This window comes from Pseudochaenichthys georgianus, chromosome 15 (genome assembly GCF_902827115.2).
Source record: "Pseudochaenichthys georgianus chromosome 15, fPseGeo1.2, whole genome shotgun sequence".
In the NCBI taxonomy this organism is placed as follows: Eukaryota; Metazoa; Chordata; class Actinopteri; order Perciformes; family Channichthyidae; genus Pseudochaenichthys; species Pseudochaenichthys georgianus.
Window position 1 is genome coordinate 35,510,911 of NC_047517.1, and position 22,456 is coordinate 35,533,366.

Below are 22,456 nucleotides of genomic sequence, written 5' to 3' on the forward strand. Positions count from 1 at the left end.
GTTTGTTTTTTGTAATCTGGTCTCCGATGAAGTTTCATTGTTTCTCGTGTGAAGCCAGTGACAGCTTAGCTGAGATGGAGAAGGGGAGGCTTTGTAGCGCGGGCGTTCTCCCGTTTGGCTCGCTGAGAAAAAAGCAAGAGAAAAGGAGGGAAGGCGAAAGCACAATGGCAGTTCGGGGGCTTCCTCGCCGATCCACGCGTTCCCAAATCCGACTCGGAGAAGTGAGAGAGGGAACGAGACGGGAATCTGGGAAGCATCCCCAACGTTCCTTTGATGGCTGCTGGCCTCGCTCTCCTCACGTACTCCCTCTGTCAGCGGAGGAAGGAGATTGGAGGCTATTTTTTATTGTTGCGTATAAAGGAGGCCAACATTGACACTAGAGCCTTTTAAATTACAATTGTTATGTATTTATTTCATATTTATGTCCAGAATCTCCAAGTAGGAAATATGTCAGTATCTAGATCCGTATCCTGAGGGTCTGATTAAGAAGACGAGGCATTCTGCTTTTTCACTGATGTGCACTGCCCCAATCAGAGATGGGGGACTCGAGTCTGCGACTCGGGACTCGAGGTCGCACTTTAAGTCCGCGAACCACGACAGAGACTTGAGCACCTTGACTTGGACTCGTAGACCAAAAGACTTCAGGACTCGACTTGGACTCGTGTGTGTGGGACTCGTGAACAATCATTGTGTTTTTCTATTGTTGGCAGTATTAAAGGTGGAGGGTAGGTACATTTGAGAGAAACCGGCGCGAGATCAGACTAGAATTTGAAAATAACACAACCGGAGATAATCTGCTAGAGCTGCTTACTTCCTTAAGAGCCCGCCTCCTCCAACACACACGAACGCGCACATGACCAATGAGGGCACGAGATAAGCTTGTGCCCAGATGGAAGGCTGACAGGCAGGTAGGCCATCCAGTTACTTTAGCCGGGCTCATTACGCAGACGTGCGCGCCTCTGTTACTACCTCGTAGTAACCACAATAGCGACCGGCGGCACACCTGCGGCTGTACCGCTTGTAATTAGGTTCAACTACAAAAACTTCGAACAAAACGCCGGCGGCACCAACAAAAGGAGCGCACACTGCAAAGTCTGCAATATCAAAATCAAGGATGCTGGCGCAACAACGTCGGATTTTATCAGGCACTTGAAAACTCACCCGGAGAGGTCAGTCACATTAACGCATGGACGGTTAGCAAACATGTTTAGCTCAGCATCAGCTGTGTAATGCTAGCTTAGCTGCTGCTAGCTTTGTAACTGAATATTTGAAAAGATGAGTGAATGTTTGCTTGTCACACTTGTTTGAGTTGAGTGGCGTTGACATCCAACTCTTGACATGACATAAAAAAGGTCGGTAACGTTAATCATTACGTTCCGCTGCCACCATCTACTGGCTAACGTTAACCGTAGAAAATACATAGTTACATACATAAATACATCTGTGGGTTTATAGGCAGGTTACAGGTTTATTGTTGACCACGTAACGTTAATGTTACAGGTTTATCAGGTTACCATGACACTGGCTTTGAGTGAGAGGATAGAGGAATATGTTTATTAATAGTAGACTTAAAAGATGTCATTAGAGACCCAGGGAGCTGAGCCGGAAGGCAAAGCTCTCTGTCTACCGGGCCATTTTCGTTCCCTACCCTCACCTATGGTCATGAAGGATGGGTCATGACCGAAAGAACGAGATCGCGGATACAAGCGGCCGAGATGGGTTTCCTCCGCCGGGTGGCTGGTGTCTCCCTTAGAGATAAGGTGAGAAGTTCGGTCATCAGGGAGGGACTCGGAGTTGAGCCGCTCCTCCTTCGCGTCGAAAGAAGCCAGTTGAGGTGGTTCGGGCACCTAGTTAGGATGCCACCTGGGCGCCTCCCTAGGGAGGTGTTCCAGGCACGTCCAGCTGGGAAGAGACCAAGGGGTAGACCTAGGACCAGGTGGAGGGATTATATCTCTTCGCTGGCCTGGGAGCGCCTTGGGATCCCCCAGTCAGAGCTGGTTGATGTCGCCAGGGAAAAGAAAGTTTGGGGCTCTCTGCTGGAACTGCTACCCCCGCGACCCGACCACGGATAAGCGGGAGAAGATGGATGGATGGATTAGAGACCCAGTGTATAATAACACAGTAAATGCTTTGAATTTCTTAGATATAGCTGTGCAGTATTCTGAACAGACTGGATAGCAGCAGACAATAGAAGGCTTATTACAACCAGAAGAGACATGAGACTTTTATTTTTTTAGAGACTTGAGACTTGACTTGGACTCGTGACCAAAGACTTGAGACTTGATCAAGTCTCACCCCACAAAGACTTGAGACTTGACTTGGACTCGTGACCAAAGACTTGAGACATGACTTGGACTTGCAAAAAAAGACTTGTGAACATCTCTGGCCCCAATGACTGATCACATTACCGTACTTTTCGGACTATAAGCCGCGACTTTTTTCCCCATTTTTTTTGTACAGCTAACGGCCACTAGGGAACCTCCTACATCTATGGATTTTACAGGTGAAATTAACCACCTTTAACTCTATGGGCTCTAGGGACCGGTCCGCGCTCGCCACCTTTAAGGGGCGGGCTCCAGCAGGAAAAGCTGGAGGCCGGAAAAGAGTGAGACAGGTAGCGCGCCAAAGTAAAAGTGGAACCGAGAGACAGAACGAGAGCAAGACAGACGGACAAGTTAGCTGCTGCGGCTTATATGCAGGTGCGCTTTATAGTCCGAAAAGTACGGTACTCCAAATCAGTAAACACCTGATACTTGCTTATCTTGCTGAGGTGTCGGTGTCCCGAAGACGGGCTGAAATTGAAATTGAAATGGAAGAAGTTTTGTGTTTTTCGGAAGGAGGTTTTTCATCAGTGGAGGAAGCAGAAACAAAGTTGCTCTCCACACCATGAGGCAACACGTCTTCACACTGGAGAGAACACTTATCTTTTGATCATAAGAAAAAGACAGAAGACCAAATCTACCATGCGTGAGAATCACTGATGAGCAAAAGTACCAAACCCCAAAGAAGACATGAGGTTACAAGTTTCTCTCTGCCACAACATGCATCCATAACTCACACATGAACACTTCTCTGCTCTCTGCATTGTCCAAAGATAAACTGGATAAAGCAGGAAATGGAGACTAGATTAAGGGAGAGCTCGTTTATCATAAATGAAGATTACAACATTTCTGAACAAAATGAAAAGCAACAGCACATCATACAATTCATTCATCTTTAAACTCAATTCAACAGATGCTACACTTTAAACATGTTCATTGTATTCCTCAGGGTCGATGGAAGAGCCAATCAGAGCAGACTTCAGGCCGAGAGCATACGTGTGACCGTGAGCCCAGAAGTGTTCAGGACTCTGAGACAAACAGGTGTGTGTGTGTGTGTGTGTGTGTGTGTGTGTGTGTGTGTGTGTGTGTGTGTGTGGTGTGTGTGTGTGTGTGTGTGTGTGTGTGTGTGTGTGTGTGTGTGTGTGTGTGTGTGTGTGTGTGTGTGTGTGTGTGTGTGTGTGTCCTAAAAGTCATACGAAGTGATAGCATATATGTATTCCTCTCCTCCTCCTTCCTGTTCTCTCCGGTTTAATAATTCCATGTTTCGGGTGATGAGCAATTGTCTCGCTATCAAATCGCTGTGTAGTTTGATAATCCGGACTGTAGGCTATTGGAGGGGAATTTGCATCAGCTTTTTAAATATCTGTATAATGCACGCTGGGGTTTTAATGTCAATCATCCCCTTATTAACACAGCGCTCAGAGCGAGAGGTCGCCATGAGTGACAACGCTTTGCACTCATTAAAACCCAGAAAAGCGACATGTCCGACCTACTGTGTGTGTGTGTGTGTGTGTGTGTGTGTGTGTGTGTGTGTGTGTGTGTGTGTGTGTGTGTGGTGTGTGTGTGTGTGTGTGTGTGTGTGTGTGTGTGTGTGTGGTGTGTGTGTGTGTGTGTGTGTGTGTGTGTGTGTGTGTGTGTGTGTGTGCGCTTTAGGGCTCCCGTGTGTGAGTGTGCTTTAGGGCTGATCGATTTGAAATTGAAATCGCGATTTGAAATGATGCGATTATCAATTATTTTGTACATGTGTGTCAGTCATCCACACCAATCAGAGGTGCTGTGCTCCACAGGTACCAGCCATTGTTAATCAATCAGAAGTAGCCCATGATAGAAGGTGACAGATTGATCCAATCACCTGCCAAGTATTTTTGAAAGTGCCTGCCCTTTCCAAATGGCTTCCAATGGAGCTTTAGATGCTTTGGTGAAACAAAGCGTCTGGGTCAGGTTAGTAATGCTCCATCACATGTTTCTATCCCAGGGTGAATCTTAAACTGAAGCTTGACTTTAAAGCAACCCAACGGAAGTTTCATGTAAGTTTAGTTCTTTCACTCGTAGCTCGGGCTGCGGGGTGCTAGAGACGGGAGCACGTTGATACGACCTTCCTAGCCGGAGTTTTGGCCGCATTTTACAATAAACTTCCGTTGGGTCGCTTAAAAACAAATATCGCAAATCGATTCGCAATATTTGTCAGAAAAATCGCAATTACATTTGTTCCCAAAATCGTGCAGCCCTAGTGTGTGTGTGTGTATATATCTGTGTGTTTGTGTGCTTTAGGGCTCCCGTGTGTGAGTGTGCATGTGTGATATTGTGACGTCTGACTTCCTCTAACATCTCGTGTCGTGTGGTTTTGTCGTGCAGGAAGCAGTGAAGGCGACAGCAGGAATGTGAGTAGATTGCATATTGATTTTCATTATGATAAGAATCATAATATATGTCCCTATTCCATCGTGTTCATAGTCATGTTATGTAATGGTGTTGTACTTCAGTCGATCGTAGAATATGTCCTCCAATAATGTTGATAATTGATTAATCGTCTAAAACTAATCGCTGGTTGAAGCTTCTTGAATGGGGGAATTTGATTCTTGTGATAAACATTTCGTATTTATTGAGTTTTTAGTTGAACTCGCTGCTTTAGGACATCACTTTAGCCTGGAGTTTGAATTGCCTTTTCACTACTTAGTTCGATATCGACTTAATGTCAAATTACCGAAGAATGAATAATGTGGAAGGCTTCAAGACTTTAAAGTGAACCATAAAGTATTTACTTTGGTGAGTGCAGCTCCCAGGTGTGAATATAGGATAAAAGAGCAGAATAGTACTCAGCAGGTACATAGGACTCTTCTGAGGGAACTCAAAGGTACAACTACCAATCAGATCACAGGCGATGAAAACACCGTCTTTACTTTTACAAACAGGTTTATCGAACAGAACCTTCGTGTGTCTTCTCTCTTCCAGGACGATGAAGACCTCGGGATGCTTCATGTGGTCCATTTAGGAATGGTTTGAAAGAACATCAAAGAGACGATAAGAGACACAACAACATTTCACCGATCACAGACTCACTTTCTATCCACGTGCCAAGTAGTCAGATTACCTGGAGAAGAGCTCAACTCCTTGTGAACACGACGTCTGTACGGATATCTGATCAAAGTGATACAATACAGTTGTACATTTTATATAGCTTCCCCCTGTCATATTCTACCTGGGAAATGTTGATGTGAATCCAGGGTATTTCTGTCGTAGTGAAGTCTAAACCAAAACAGAACATTAACACCGGGTTCTGCTTTTAAAACCACGACTGAAAGCGTTTTAAACCTTTCCGTTAATCATCCTGAAAAATAAAGACTTGTATTATATTTCCATCACCACTGATATTCAATGTTCCAGGCTGCTTCTTCCTCTCTCTCTGTGTGTGTGTGTGTGTGTGTGTGTGTGTGTGTGTGTGTGTGTGTGTGTGTGTGTGTGTGTGTGTGTGTGTGTGTGTGTGTGTGTGTGTGTGTGTGTGTGTGTGTGTGTGTGTGTGTGTGTGTGTGTGTGTGTGTGTGTGTGTGTGTGTGTGTGTGTGTGTGTGTGTGTGTGTGTGTGTGTGTGTGTGTGTGTGTGTGTGTGTGTGTGTGTGTGTGTGTGTGTGTTGGCTGAGATTACGGGCCACAGTTTTATTCATGAATCGGAGCCAACCAGCGTCTTAAAGCGTCGCGCGGAGCCCCTTTCCTGAACAGCAGCCATGGTCGTGTCAGAGCTGTCGACGCCCGGCGCTCAGCGACTAATCTGACAGCGCCGCGGAGCCGTAATCCCTCACTGTATCCTAATCTATTTACTTTGCATTCTAAGAGGATTTCCACCAAAAAATATACAAGAAGCGATGTTGGAAATGGACAGAAGATCAGCGAGGATGCTTTTTGTTTGTTTTGTTAAAAAAAAAAAATCATTGTATGTTTTCCGTTGGGGAGTCAATCCCCTGCGAGAGGGACGGGTGAAAGGAATTACATTTCTGACTGATACTAATACTTCTCTTATGTAAACATCACCATGTTATACTTCCCCTCTGATGATACAGTCGCACTGCAGAGGCAGCCGGAGATAAGTGGCATCTGTCGGTGCCTTTAGAGCATCTCTTGACACGTTTATAATTTCCAAACCAAGGCTGCATTATCTCCTGATTGTCTGACTTGACAGCTTGAATAAAAAGCGGAGACATTGCTTAACAGGCGAGCAGGAGTCCCTCCCCTCTCTCGGCCGCCGTTCTGACGGCAAACGGTGAAGCTGCTCTTTCGTAATACAGAAAACAAAGAACTCGGATACCCTTTGAGCAATGATGTCAGCTTTGGGAAATCATACATGCTTCATTCAAAATGTGGCCGGCAGCTTTTTGTGTAAAACACCACCGCCGCCTCGCGCTCAAATCTTTGCCATCCGCGATGCCTCGCAGAGATAGACTTATTAGTGGAATTAACATACTGTGAAGCGGCCTTGTTAGCATTTGGAAATGAATCAAGCCAGCGGCACGTGCTATTATCCAGGTTGTGTTGTTGATTCTCTCCCCGTGCGGCGGCAGACGCCTCATCGCCTCGAATGAAGGCTGTGATTGGACTGTTTACATGTTTTATAGGTTTGTGTCTCTCCACAAGACAAATACGCCGAGACCATCAAAGGCATCGAAGGGAGAACACCACTTCCAGTTGAGGGTGACTGGAAGAGTCTTATTCCCAGAATAGCGTTGGGTTTCTCTTCGCTGTCGGTTCTCATGGAGGAATGAGATGTTCTTTGCTCATTATCACGAAAAGTACTTAATTACGGTGCAACGTATCTGTATTAAATATCTGTTTTCGCCTCTCAGCCAAAAGTGTTATCATTTGATACTCTATGATTAAAACAACCTCCGATTTGCTGAGATTAAAGTTAAGATCGTTGATAGTCATCTTTCTGGTCAAATATCCTCAGCCCTTATGTTCTGTTGGGAGAGAGTTTATTGAAAGACTGACCTTTTGTATTCTTGGAGACACCAGCTGTAAAACATGGTTAAATACAAAGGATTTAAATGTACTTTATGTCTCTTGAATAGTGCTTTTGCTCCAAAAAGTATGTGAGGACTTCTTTTATTCACGGTTTCTCTAGACACCGCACATATAACTCAAAAAACACGACTTGTTTCTTTATTTGAAGATGCCTGTTTTGTCACCTTATTGATGGGATATCCAAGTTAAGGGATCATCAATGCAATGCGAGTAAACATAGTGTGTATTAATAAGGTCTTAAGGGACGGAGTGGCGCAGTGGGCTGTGCGTTGAACACCAGTTTGAAACCCGCCGCCGCTGCGTCTGTCAAGCCGGTGTGTCCTTGGGCAAGACACTTCACCTGGATTTGCTTCTGTGGGTATTGTCCACAGTACATGTGTGTAATGTTTATTTGTAAAGCGCTATAATAAATGTAAGGAAGTATTACAAGTATTAAAAGGGGAAATTGTTTACTACTTAAACAAACAATACTTTTCAGAGGTTTAAGAGAATGTTGTATAATTTCTCCACAGAGGCGAACCTCTGCTATTTGAATGTTTAAAGATCAATAGTTGATTTTGTGTTAATACGTTACAGAGTTGCTGCGCGTTGGTCCATGTGTGGACAGACATGTCTCATTGAAGAACAAGCTAAAGAAGATGAAGAGCAACGCGTCAGACGGCGATGCATTGAGACTCGGAGACGACGTCCTCGGTGGGAAACTCTGAAGCCTGCAGGCCGCCGAGCCGCCGCTGAGATTCCCACGTCTGCAGGGCTTTAAACAAGTTGTGGCTCGGGATGAGGGTCTGTATCCTTTCCAGATGAGATAACACGAGCCCCTCAAATACCTCTCTGCTCCGTCCCTCCTGATGCTCCTGATGAGGACGTCAACAAGCATCTGAAGTCAGGGAAGTTAGTGCCTCTTATCTTTAAAGAAGGAAGGAAGTGCCTCCTACTGACCTCAGATCGACTTTAAATCCTTTCATTCACTGATAAACTGATGAAGAACTTCACTTAATTTGAGGGAGTTTGGCCCACTGATCAAATACCTCTAGCTTTACTTTAACAACGTTCCATCTAAACCGGGAGTCAAGCTCAATTTCATCAGCATTATGGTTGCACTCAAAGGGCTGGTTGTAATTTTAATTATATATATATATATGTAAATATATAATATATATTAAATAATGTATTGTTGGCCCTGCATTGGGTTATTTTCAGTCCTGGTAATATCTTCCTGAATAACTACGTCTGAAAGCAGAACTCTAGGGAGAATAATTTAAAGCAAATATTCAACAATTACACCAATTGTATTGTATATTATATTCTTTGCACGCTCTTGCGGGGCCACATCAAATGAGGTCGCGGGCCGGATTTGAGTTTGACACCCCTGATCTAATCATTAAGGCTGCAACCTTCATTATCGGTTGATGAATTGGTCTATTTGACATTATTCAACTGTTTAAAATGAAGACCGGGATGTCTTGGATGTCAAAAACAGTTTGCACAAATGTCTCGTTTTGTCCAAATCCTTAAAATATTCAGTTTACTAGAATATGTGGACGTGAAAAAGCAGAAATGTTTACATCTAAGATACCTAAACAAGAGATAGTTGAGATTTAATTTTCTTAACAACTTAAATGTGTAATACATGACAAATGTAAATGTTCTGGCGACTAACTAATTGATTGATTGACCAATCGTTTCAGCTCTTCTGGTCATTGTGAGCATGTGAGCTGTTATAATGGGATGAACCCCTCTGTAATGGTCACACATGCAGAGCACACAGCACACACGTGTGTTCATGTGTTCTCTGCTTTTAACCCATCCCAGTACCAGGAGTCGAGCAGTGGGCAGCTATTGTTCAGCGCCCGGGGGGAAGGGGGTTGTCCGGTGCCTTGCTCAAGGGCACTACGGCAGAGCAGGAGGTGAACTGGGACTTCTCCAAGTAGCAGTCCACACCATATTTCAGGTCTGGTTGGGGACTTGAACCGGCGACCCTACGGCTCCCAGTCCAAGCCCCGACTGACTGAGCCACTGCCTCATAGAGCAGCGAGCATGCTGTAAATGTATTATTCCTGACCCACAGACTTTAGTGGCTGACATTGCTCAGACTTTCCATGAAAATGTACACTAAAGTGTCCCTTAAGACACTCTTAACAGGTGTTGCATTATTTCAAAGCCTGTACGGTTAAGACTATCATAGCCATATGAGATGTGAGTCAAACGGAGGCGGCATATACATCAACATTTAGAGCCAAATCCCAAATCCATACTCCTTTAACTCCCCTCTGTGTGGAGTCCGGAGTTTCCCTCCAGAAGGAAAGGAAAGCTTGATCTTACCCGTGTCCTCTGCTCAACTCGAATCTACAGTATGTAAACCCACCAGGAATGCCATGAATGCTCTCAGTGCCTCGTGTCCTCAGGATGACTAAGCTGCTTTTACTCCAGCGGCTCCACCTGGACTCAACTGTGAAATCCCCTCACAGGAAGCAACAATGCTTGAGTTTAAATGGCGGATTCAAGCTGATGTGTGTGGCTTTTCTTTAACCTTTATTTCACACCAGGAAACACTTAAAATAGACAGAAATCCACTGCAAATACCAGCTTTATTTACGTGCCAAGATATTAAACCAAACAAGGTGAAACAAAGGCAGAGAAACCCAAGACGGAGGCCTGAGCTCCTCCCTTCTACAGCTGACTTTAGATTAACCTCCCAGGTAAATATAATCTTCTGCATCCCCTCTTCATCGCGGCCTGTGAACACACTCGGGTGCCGAGGTCTGGCGACACCAGACAGCCAATGAAAGACAAGTTTCACTCGGCCGTCCTGCATGGGAATAGAAGAAAACAGCTCCAGCATATCTGCTCGGTTTCTTCCAATATCTTTTCTCTCGCGGTCTCTCAAACCAAAAACACAAGGTTTCTGTTTATCTGTCTGTCTCTGTCTCCAGATACAAATCAGCAGCCACTCATGCAACAACAACAAAAAAGGTCCAGATTGGTTCCAGTTCACCTCCTGGACAAGAGTGAACAAAATGTTTCCAGTCCGCCCACATTCACACTCTTTCACCGGAGGTCAAAAGGTCAACAGTTGCCATCGATGGTCCTATTGAGCAGAGTGTGAGGACCCTCGGCTCAGGTTAAAACTACACTCATCACACACAAGGGAGGAACTGGCACAACAACGGGCTGCTTTTAATTATTTGTAATTGAGTATCACTCGCGGTGGTCTCATTTCAAATGCATCTGAAGGGGAAATCCCGTTTTGTCTTCGCAGATTCTTCATTCTGACATTGGGTCCTAATTTTAAGGATCGAAGTGTCTTTGTTTTAACTCCAGAAGTCTGTTTTATCATTTCACTTCTGCACTTATTTGTGTACATTATATGATGTGTTAATGCCCATGTGAAGCACTTTGTGAAGCCTTTGTGTCTGAAATGTGTTATATAAATGAACTAACCTTAATATTTGAAAGGCTTTCTTTAACAGCTGATAAAAGGTATCAACTTGTAAGATCTTCCATCGTCAAATATGGTGTGATTAAAAACGGAATCATGCAGGTTGAACTCTGCGCTCGCCTGAAATATCCCATGCACTCCAAACATGTGGATAAAAATAAGGTGTGTGAACAAAGCGAGAAAGTATAAGATTATATCATAAATGTTTTATCACTCGATATTAATGCTTTCTAAGCTAAAGGTAGATTTTAGGTTTTTCAGATGATGATTAAAACACAGAATATTCAGCTTTCTGACTTTTGTTAATCTGATGAGGACAAAAACAAACTTGATGAATGTTCAGACAATTCATTTAAATAACGTGTAGAAAAGTCAGAACAAACTACTCATTGTTTTTCATAATATCTTCCGCCTCAACAAAAGGTTACATATTATTTCTAAACCATAAGTAAAAGATGCCAGGATTTGATTCAAATGTCATAAAATGCCTGTTAATTAAAGCAGTGTTTTAGTACATTGTGCCATTGTGATGTAATCCCTCAAAGTAAATTAAGCTGGTTTGTTAGATATTCTTTTACATTTGACTAACAGGAGTGTCAATGTTCCGTCTCTACATTGGCAATAAAACACATTAAAAAAGTGTGAAGAAAATAATAACGTAATTGTCTATTTTCTTTATTTAAAAATACACATTATTGTTGCTTTAAAGTGAATTTCACCTCTTGTTTTTTGTTAACGTTAAATCTAAATTGTATATATTATTAATTCACATAACGAATAATAATCCTGTATCTTTGTTGCATCTCCGGGCTTTAGGTGAAATGTGTTCTTATTGTTCAGGCTTGTGTTGTCCAATACATTGACAGAAACTCACCCCAACAAATACAACTCCTATAAGCCATTAAAGAAAAGTTAACTAAAACGATGTTTAACTTGAAGATTAAAACATAAAATGTTCTTATTGTCTCGCGAGAAGATTTGAATATTGAGCTGCAGAGAAATCTCGATGAGGTGCGTATAAAAACGCACAGTCTGTGAAGCGGCTGAAAAGTAATCTTTTTGTGTTACCTGATCTCTTCCTCTCGTTAAACAACACATTTAGTTTACACGTAAAAACCTGATAAAATGACATGTCTTATTTATCTACAATAACACGTGTTCATTTAAAAATAAATCTCCTTTCGCCAAGTCACAATTAGCATAGTGCAGGATCACATCTGCGTATTGTGGGTCATTTATTCGCTCTTATCTCCACAGTATCTCCAAGTTCAGGAAGAACATGTCAATAATGGGGTTTCTACTTTCTTTCTTCTTTAGGCATTTCATTATATCATCTATTTCATAAAAGCGACATTTCCTGCAGCGTGTTGGCTTCACATGAGGAAACATTAAATATCGGATCTGTCGTCTTTGGTCAGAAACGCTTCCACCGCGTTGTTTCTGTTTGAAGGTGAGCAGCTGAAACCTGTAGCTCTACCTATCTCTCTCTCTCTCACACACACACACACACACACACACGCAATTTCTCACTCTCACTATTTTCCCCCTCCTTAAACAATCCCACACGATTTGGTCTCAAAATGTTTGTTTGATGCAAATCCGAACAAATCCTCCGCTGTTCGTGGACTCTCGCTGCGCTGTTTACGTCTTGGCGCAAACACGTTTAATGTCCCGGTCTGTAGATATTTATTCAGCTGCTGCGAGCTTCATTTACATAAAGAGGGAGAGAGAGGGGGAGAGCGAGAGGAGGGCTGCAGCTGAAACAGGCTCTGCACAGAGAGGCCGGCAATGTGCACCCAGCAGGCCGACAATCCGATCAGGTTCATGGAAGGGATTATCGATGGCAGCCAGGACAGCGGCTCCAACGTGTTTGGCTTCTGACAATTTAATAAAATCTATCATCCTCATCACAGATTACTTTCCTTTCGAACATTGTTTTATTTGGATGAAGCACATTTAGGACCAAAACTCGGACTATATATGTCACGTTAATCTATTTTTACGAATTATGTCGATCATCTTTTGGTTGCTCAACTTTCTGCCATGTTTTGAAGGAATAATAAAGCACTGTTTTAAAGCCTGGAAAAGCCAACTACTTAATATCGAACAAGTAAAAGGCGAGAAAGATCGAGAAATGTTTGTTTTCTGATCCTTTGACTCCCTGATTAATTATAACAGAAGCTGAACATATTTCGTTTATTAATGGATTATCCATCGACATGAAATTGACTCCAGTATTTTTTTTGAATATACGTATGGTAAATCATATAGGCCTACGTGCGGGTTTTTTTGCCTCATGTAATAATATTTTGTATTGCAGTGTTTTAAACTGAGATTATGATGGCTAATGTGTCACTTCCACATTTTATAGACGAATCAAATCAGACTAACTTTTGGTGAAAGTGTTTGCTCTCATTATAACATAACAGGACACTAAATATCTCAGTTTAAATTCTTATTCGAGATATTAAGAAAACCGTGTCTTAGTCTTAATTAAACCCCTCACCACCTGCTCTTTTTTGTTAGGGGGAGTCATTTCTTTGCACAAGGTCGGTTGTTTTTATTGGGGCAATTAATTTGCATTAATCTGTTTCTCCCCCACCCCTCCTCAGCTCTGTGCGGCCTTCACTGCTTCAGAGAAACATCTCGTCTAAAAACAACCTTGCCAGAGAACTGACGCGTAATTTTCTTTCCCTCCCCACTTCTTTTATAATGTCCGCGAGCACCACACACACACACACACACACACACACACACACACACACACACACACACACACACACACACACACACACACACACACACACACACACACACACACTTACATCTGACCCCCTAACCTGGCCCCACCTACGTAATTACCGCATCAGAGGCAGTGCAGTTCCTCCAGGTTATTTTGGAGAAACCAACAGAGTAATTATCACGCCATTACAGAGATGCATTCAATGACGCCTCGATATTTAGAGCTTTTTAACGCTGCAGTTTCAAAAAAATAAATAGACACTTTACTCTCCCCTAAAGCGATGTGAAGATGTTAGTGTTTCAATTTAACTCGGAGACACAGAGGATTACCACTGGCTGCTCTCTAAAATGGAAATGTGGGGCCTGCGCACGCGTTCACGGCTTGTATTAATCATGGGCTCATTTGCATGTGCCCCGTTATAATTAAGGGGGGGGGGGAATTCAACAAGCTTTTAAATAAAAGTGTGACGAATTCAAATGAGAGAAAACAGGAATATTGAGTTTGTAATTTTCTGGTAAACATGCATCTAAAATAAGATGTTGACTCCCTGTTGGGAAGCACACTGAGACAGAAGCCACTAATAAATATGACTTAACGGATCTTTATTGGATGAACATGTATGTAAGGGTGGTTCGCCTTAAAGATACATTCAACATCTTACTGTCATCTTGGAGCTAATAAATCCACATTTTCCTCTCCAAAAATAAAAATGCTCTGACTCCAATTTCAAGCCAAGTGCTGCGGTTCAAACATGTCCAATATATCACGACAATGCCCAAGAGAGGAGGTCGGGTTTGAAAATGTAGAGAGGTTAGAATAATAATATCCGGAAAACAAACTGCATCTATATTTTAGAGTTGTATCCCCCCCCCCCCGAGACATTTCAAATTGGCAAACAAAAAATGTCTGAGTAAAACAACGTAGGATATAAAAGCTGAACCTTATGGCCAATTTGTTCTCTTTGGAATATTTGGAAAGATTTACATACAGGGTTTTTTTTTAATCTTTTTTTTCTCCCAAAGTGGTAATAAACAATTTCAAATTCGGAAAAAAAAACACCAACTAAACATGGTCACTGTAACTGACCCAAATACATATTTACATATTTCAGCTCCACGATGTAGCTGACTAAAAATCTCTGTCATCCTAAAATAACAAATTTCAGAAATAAAAACTTTACAGGATTTGATTGGGAGGTAAAGAGGGCGAGTTCCTGTCCAGGGGGACGTATTCCTCCCATCCAGAGAGCTGGTGGTCAAAGGAGTTCGGTTGAAATGACTTTTTTTGTAGTTTTCAAAAACAGTTTCGTAAGGTCATCCAAGAATCAGCGTCTTTTAAAAACCCATTCTTCATCGTCAGGAAACTGCTCCTGATGTCTGCTCTCCTCAGCATTCCAGGGACCGGTTCTCTTCCATTTTTTCTGCTGTTAAAAAGACATCGAGGGTAAAACAAAGTCCGATTGCTGCTATCTTATGGTTCATAAACTCTTTTTGTCTTTTGAAAACAAGCAATATGCTAAGCTGGAAAATAAAAGAAGCTGACGAGCTGGAGGAGGAAGAAAGAAAAAAAGCCCGATCACAAGACTTGGAACCTCCAGGAGGCCTGGTCTTTGTAGTCCAAGCAGTCTGTGGTGTTAAAGTTGAGCTTCCACGAGGAGGCTGCAGTCTGCTCTTTGTAATCCAGGCAGTCGGAGGAGTTGAAGGCCAGGCCGGAGCCTCCGTACGCCTGGTGGTGGTGGTGGTGGTGCCCCGACGACTGGCTGATGTGGTGGTGCGGGTGGCCGGACATGGAGGAGGCCGTCATGGGGCTGAGCTGGTGGGGGTGGTGGTGGGAGTGCATGGGGGCCAGGTAGGAGCCACAATCCACCCCGCTGAAGTAAGAGCTGGACGGGGTGGGGTAGCCCTGCCCGTACCCCGGCGTCTGGTTGTAGGACATGGGGTAGGAGGTGGCAGCGGCGGCGGAGCCTGACATCGAACGCTGCATACAGGAGGCGTTAGACGGGGGTCCGGGCTCGGGGATCGGGGCCACAGCAGGAGCCGTAGCATTTCCGGGGGAGATGGCGGGGCTCCAGATGGAGGAGACGGTGCTGATGGAGGTAGAGGTGCTGCTGAGCGCCGCAGGGCCCGTGTGATTGGTGGAGGAGGAAGAGGACGAGGACGAGCCGGTGCTGGAGACGGCCGGCGGAGTGAACTGCCCGCTGCTCTCCGAGCCGGTGCTCTCCCGGGCCGGAGACGACTTCTTCTTAGGAGGCCGGGCCTTTGCACTGTTGCCACTCTGCGCCTGCTGGCGACACTTGGCCCTCCGGTTCTTGAACCACACCTGCAAACAGAACAGCTAGGAGTTAGTAACAGCACACAAACAAACAACCTCAGCGTTTCATTAACCTTTGTGCTGTTTTGCCCTTAACGTGTTAGATTGTTTTCCACCTGAATCTGGGTTACACATTTAAAACCAACTTATTCATTACATGACATGTTAGATGCTTTTATCTAAAGCGACTTACATACTCAATACTGTGGCCAATCCCCACAGGAGCAATTTGGGGTGAAGTGTCTCAGGGACACAACGACATGCTGACTGCAGTGGGGTTCGAACCTGTGCTCCCCTTATCCCAACGCACAACCCACTGCACCACACGCCTCCTCATTGCCAAAAGTATTACTTCTCTCTTTGGCATTTTATGGTCAAAAGGACCTCATTTACACTAAATTAAATCATGTTTTTTAAAGCCTGGCCATAGTTGAAGAAGGACTCTGTTATATATATATATATATATTTTTTTTTTTTAAAACAATGGCAGCCCATAATGCACCTGATGTTTTACATTTAAATGAAGAACGTTGTATGAAACCATCCATGTTGTTGTTGTTGTTGTTTGTTGCAATGAGATAAAATCACAACGGAAATATTAAAAAACAAGTCAAATTTGACCCGAAGAAAACAAGAAGGTTATAAAAAAAAAAACATACTCCCAGCCAGGCCATGCTGGGAGTACATTATGGAGGAAAATTGAGGGTTATTAGCCATCAAGGTTCATTTCCACCCAGGCCCCTTGGCTCGGACCAGCCAGGGGTCTAATTTCATACCTGGTAGACGGCTCTAAGATAACAGGCTATTGGGTTTCACCACACAGTAGGGTAACTCTAGAGCACGAGAGGGTCGGATCATGTAGAGCATTTTGTTTCACACACACATTCTGAGAATAACTCAAATTGTGCGTGTGAGAGAGGCCTGCCTTGGTTTCCCCCTAATGCCTTTTCAAGAGCAGTATTTGTTCAACAGCGCAGTACAACAGTGAGTTGTTTGTGGAGTTTTGGTTGGCATACTCTTCACCTTCAGTATAGATCCCTTATTTCATATCAAATGACATAACCTTCAGTAAACCTGCATCAAATAACAATGACCGATTCAGATAGAGAATAATAATCTGGAATAATGCAGTTTTGTTTACATACAGTTGTATCTGTGTGAGCCCTTCATCAAATAAGTGATCAAATAGTTGAGGGGAGTTAACATAAAATAGGTGGGAAAGGATTGTTTAATAAACACTTGAATGCAACTATCTCCATACACTACTAACATGTTATAGTTACTTCCAAGGTAACATATTTAAAAAAAACAATCTATGTATATGTAATTTCAGTCATTACTTCACAACAATCGATCAATTATTATCCTCTTTAAAAAAAAAAGGGGCTTAAATCACTGAATTTACGAGCCACCAAGTCTGAAATCCTCCAATTATTTTACTGATGTTTCTTTTATAACCCTCATGTTAAACTGAACAATAAAGTAGGGTTCTAGTTTTGTTTACTGCTATAAATACTGTTAAGACTTTGCTCCTAATCGGATTTATCAGTGAAATTAGACACCGAAGTCTATTTGTAGCCAGCTAGTCAAAACGTTAGTTAGCTAACATTAGGTTAACTGCTAATTAGCTTAACACAAATAAGATCGGTAATGGTGCACTTCGACAAAATAAGGGACATTTAAATCACTGTTTTGATACATGTCTCCTCTCAAAGAGAGAAAAGGAAAGATATAGCCATTAATTATCCCACGTAAATAAGTTATTAATTACGTTTTAGTTGGCTAACAAGTGCACAAACTAGCCAAAAAAAAGTTAGCTCAGTGTCAGTTTAAAACGTTAGCAGTTTAAAACGTCAGTTGAAATACTGTTTGAAATTGACAGGCATTTTAAGTAGCTGATATCACGTCTTTAATATTTTAATGGAACTCTAATTCAGTGTTATGATAATAAAGTGTCGTTGTATTAAAATAAAACAACGTTAGCAAATAACACATTTTACAGCAGAAGTTAGTCTCCGAAGTCAGGTGTGTGTTTTCGGGACGTTTCCACAGTTTAACTGAACACACGGAGGTGCTTCGTTGTTTACCTGGACTCTGGACTCCGGCAGGTTGATCTTCAGGGCGACCTCCTCCCGCATGAAGATGTCCGGGTACCGGGTCTTCCCGAACAGAGACTCCAGGATGTCGAGCTGAGTGCGGGTGAAGGTGGTCCGCTCCCTGCGCTGCTTCCTGGGAGTCGCTGCAGAACAAACACACACCGGAGAAAGGTTAATAGGCTACAACGACCTCACAGAGAACATTTTTACTTCACAATTACAAATTAAAAATGTTATTTAGATCACTAACTTGACACCTATTAGCCTATAACGTATTTTGTCTTCTTTACTGGTGTATTGTAGGTATTGTTTTGACTTGTAGGCTTTCTGTTTGTTGGGCCTAACTGCCCCGGAACAACGGATGTAAATTAGCATGGTTGCTAACATCATGCAACGCTCATTAGGTTACGTCCATATGAGATACTTCACTAAAACAAAGTAAGGCCTTTTACTGTGGAGAAATAAAGATAATTTACCTATCTTTATTTTTCAATTGATAAAGAGAATTAGTATTTAACTAAATGCCTATTTAATATACAAAGGATACAAAAACTGTCACTTATAATTTGCTTTATGCTAAATCAAGCTATCATAGAGCTACTTACAAAAAGTAAAACAAGTTTGGTTTTAACTCAAATTGTCCTATGCAATATTATTATTATTATTATGACCACCATTCAAAAAGTATTGCCTTGAAATAAAGTAAATACGTTCTAAATAATGTTGTATTTATGATGCCAGGAGTCAGTGCTTTCATAAAATATATGGATATTTTTTCTTTATGATCAGCTGCCTGCATTTTAAATTGTAGTGAATGTTCTTCATGATTTCTGCAGCCAAACAGGGTGCATGCATGTTAAATACGGATTTTTGTCTTCATGATGGCTGGTGCATTAATCTTAGTTTAGTGTGTGAGTGTGTGTGTCTCTCCTACATGGGTAGCCCACGGAGGGGTGCAGCAGGTCCATGGCGCCGCTGAGCCCCAGGCCGTTGACGCCGTAGGGGGGCTGTTTGAGGTAGGACATCATGCTACAGGCGGTCACTGCTCCACCCAGCTCCGGCCAGTGGTTCGGTTTCCCCCGATGCTGCAGCTTGACGGGACAGGGGACCGATCCAAGAAACTGCACACAGGAGGTAATGTCATTTAGTGCCGATAAAAGTAGCTCAATTTCATCCAAAATGCACAGGAAATATTAAGGAAGAACATCATAGACTAACGCCTTTGTTGCGTATTGTTATTATGCTGCAGCTTGACGGGACATGGGGCCGATCCAAGCAACTGCACACAGGAGGTAATGTCATGTAGTGCCGAGAAAAGTAGCTCAATTTCATCCAAAAGGCACAGGAAATATGAAGGAAAAGCATTTTTTTTTCCATCATCAACTAACGCCTTTGTTGCGTATTGTTATTATGCTGCAGCTTGACGGGACAGGGGGCCGATCTCACTTATTGGCTTTTCCACACAGTTACTTACAGGGGGGGGGGGGGGGGGGGCATGTGCACAGAGTGCACATGCAGGTGCTGCAGTATTTCTAAAAGACCAATTGTATCCAAAATGCACAGGAAATATTAAGGAGATACTTTATACTTTTGTTGCGTATTTGTATTACTCAGCGGATGAAGCTTCACTCCATTTTAACATTAAAAATGAAAAGACGCATCATTATAATACTTCCTAATGTCCCTTTAGTTGTTATTTGGTTGCAGTGGGATGTATAAGCATGAATTATTGGAGGATAAACTGATCATTTAGCAGCTCTTTAAATCCCTTCAGGAATATTGGATTTGTGTTGGGGGATAACCGGGGTCAAACGGCTTCGATACTGAGACTCCAGCGGAGGGAAATAAAACACAACATCTGAGGTTTTATTAACCAAACCACAATATATTCCTTTACAGACATTTTAACTTTTAGTGGAAGCGTTTAATGATTTGATGAAAATGGAATGAAACCAGATGCATTGTTATTTCCAACAATGATCCTAAAAGTCTGACAATAATGGTTGCGTTTCTAAAAATATTTTCTTTAAATGTGTGTTTATTTGTCCAAGTTATTTCCATATTTTAATGACCAGTGGCCCACGACCTACCTGCAGATTATCGTTTGTGCATTTTATTATAAATGTTTTTTTTTTTATTAAATGGGACTACTTGCTATAGCCTTCTCTTCTCAAATAGTACTTATTTATTCAAACACAAATAACTGTTTTAATTTTTAGAGATAGGAACGTTAAAATAAAATAAAAAACCCGCAGTTCAAATGATGTTGATGGTCAAATAAAGCCTTTCCTAAAAACTCGTAGCGTCCTGAGTGAAATGTGTGTGTGTGAAGGCCTGCACTTACACACACACACGCGCATATACAAGATGGATTATGGATGCTGTTTGATAATCTATAAAATCACAGCTAAAGTGTTTTTGTTCTCAGTGATTCTGTTTGTATGCTTTGTGAACATTTCGACCTAAAAGAGACTCCTGTGGATCTCCAGAGCTCGGCTGAAATGATCTGCATTAACAGAAAATAAATCCACAAAATAAAACTCAATTTATATTATGTGCTTTCAAGAGGAAGATCTGATTTGTCTTTTCTAATAGTTTCTACAATAAATTCACTTTAGTATTATTATTATTATTATAGTATTTGTTTAGTTTGCTTCTATATTTTAACGCTCAGGTAAAGGAACAAAACCTCATTGAAAAAAAGTCAAATTATTTCTTTACTTCTTGTTTTTCATCAGAGTAAAATACCAATTGTTATATGATATAATTCCGTAAAGCACAACTATTTGTATCCTTTCCTTGGATGTTTTGATTATAGTCTAAAGGCTTTTTGGTGTTTTGTTTCTCCGTGAATTAAGATTACATTTAGGGAATAAAACACATCCCAACCGGCTGCAGAAAACAAACTTGTTTATCTTTCTCCACTAAATCATTTACCAGTACATTAACATCCAGGAAACACGGATAACCCTTGTTAAGCGTGACATCTATTATTTAAAAGCTGATCTTAAAGTTAGATTTGTACCTCCTAAGTGAAGAATGTTCTACCCCAAAAATACGCCCTGAAGCTTAAATCGTGGAAATTAAATTAGTGAGATATTCTAACAGAGCTCCTGACTGACTGGCCGTGTATTGCAGAGGCTTTTTAACCGTATTTGAGCCCTGGCAGGCCGGGGAGAGAAAGGCGAGATCTCGGTGCAAATGAACTCAATTAGAATTTAGATTAGACCTCCGGGGAGACGCGTTTCAGAAGGGCTCTTATCAGCAAAATAAATTAACAAAAACCAAAACACGCCTCTCCAATTATCTACTAAGTGCTTCAAACGCTTTAATGGCCAATTGCTCTCCAATAAAAGTGAACTGGAATAGAAATATGAAAATTATCTACTCCGGAGGAAGTTGACTCAATTTATCCGGTTCAGGTCGGAGTGCTCCCCGGTGCAGACCGATTGATATCTCGGCTAAATAAATACAAGAATCACATAAACTGTGAGCCCGAGCAAATTGAAACAATTCACCTCACATGTCACACTTTAAGTCTCCTAAATGTTTCAAAAAGTGACTTTTGTGTGTGTCGCTTTAACACTTCAGCTGCTTCTGTTTCTGACGCAGAGTTGTGTTGTTTGGAGTTTAGGCTAAATGCGTAAAAACTGCAGATAATGCGCATTTAATGAGTGAAAAGTGAAGAGACGTTACCTTGTTTTTCTCCTCTTCCCTTCTCCCGAGCTCCCGGGCCACCAGACGCGAGCAGCAGTAAAATTATCCAGCAGGAGGAAGTCTGACGAACTCAAACAGACTCGCTGAAAAACAAACAACAGCGCGCGGAACCGGGCAGCATCACGCAGAAAAACACGCAGAAATATCAGCACGCGTTTCCGGGTGTTTTTGCAGCCAAATAAATCAGACTCATTTGCTTTCAGGGGGCTTGTCGCTGTCTGTCAGAGTGTTAGGTGATTTTCTTGTTTCTAATGGAGACGAAATTGAGATTGATCACCTTCTCTCCGCCCCGCGCCTCTATGAGCGGAGGACACCTGCGGATCCGCCTCCCTCAGCCAACCAGCGAGCAGCTCCTGGGTGACGGACAGCTTGGGAAGCCAATCAGCGCAGAGGCCACCGCGAGAGGCCCCTCCCACTTTCCCCGCCTCCGTGTCCGGGTCCCAAGACCAGAGCAGAGAGGTTTGTGAAAAGATGGAAATGTTTCTGAGGCCTGCAGGAGAAACACAGAGAGCTGCTGGCGAGAAGGAGATGTATACAGATTTGTTAATGATTTAACAGTTTACTTAATAGAGCAACTGAAAGTACTTAAAAAACGAATTCCGCGGACTTTTCCTCCACTTAAAACCCGTTTCTTCTAAAAAACCTGCATGGTGTTGGTGTCTCTTTGAATTGCACCATGCCTGAAGTGGCGTGTCTTTTTCACAAACTCAACACTGTATTTAGATTAAATCAAAAATGTAACGTGATTGTTTCAAGAGAAAGAAAATCACCTTTTCATTATGTGGAGGCTTAAAATGTTTGAGAGGTTATTTAGTTTG

General features: G+C 42.4%; 1 protein-coding gene across 1 annotated transcript; it reads right to left on the reverse strand.

The window, feature by feature from the left end:
* Nucleotides 1-14,093: 14,093 nt before the first annotated feature.
* Nucleotides 14,094-21,963, reverse strand: otx1 (orthodenticle homeobox 1). Its single transcript, XM_034100106.1, has 4 exons — nucleotides 21,618-21,963; nucleotides 18,856-19,042; nucleotides 17,913-18,064; nucleotides 14,094-15,834 (listed from the first exon to the last, which is right to left on the reverse strand). The coding sequence occupies exons 2-4, from the start codon at nucleotides 18,947-18,949 to the stop codon at nucleotides 15,091-15,093; spliced, it is 990 nt and encodes a 329-aa protein (XP_033955997.1). The 5' UTR covers nucleotides 18,950-19,042; nucleotides 21,618-21,963; the 3' UTR covers nucleotides 14,094-15,090.
* Nucleotides 21,964-22,456: the final 493 nt, after the last annotated feature.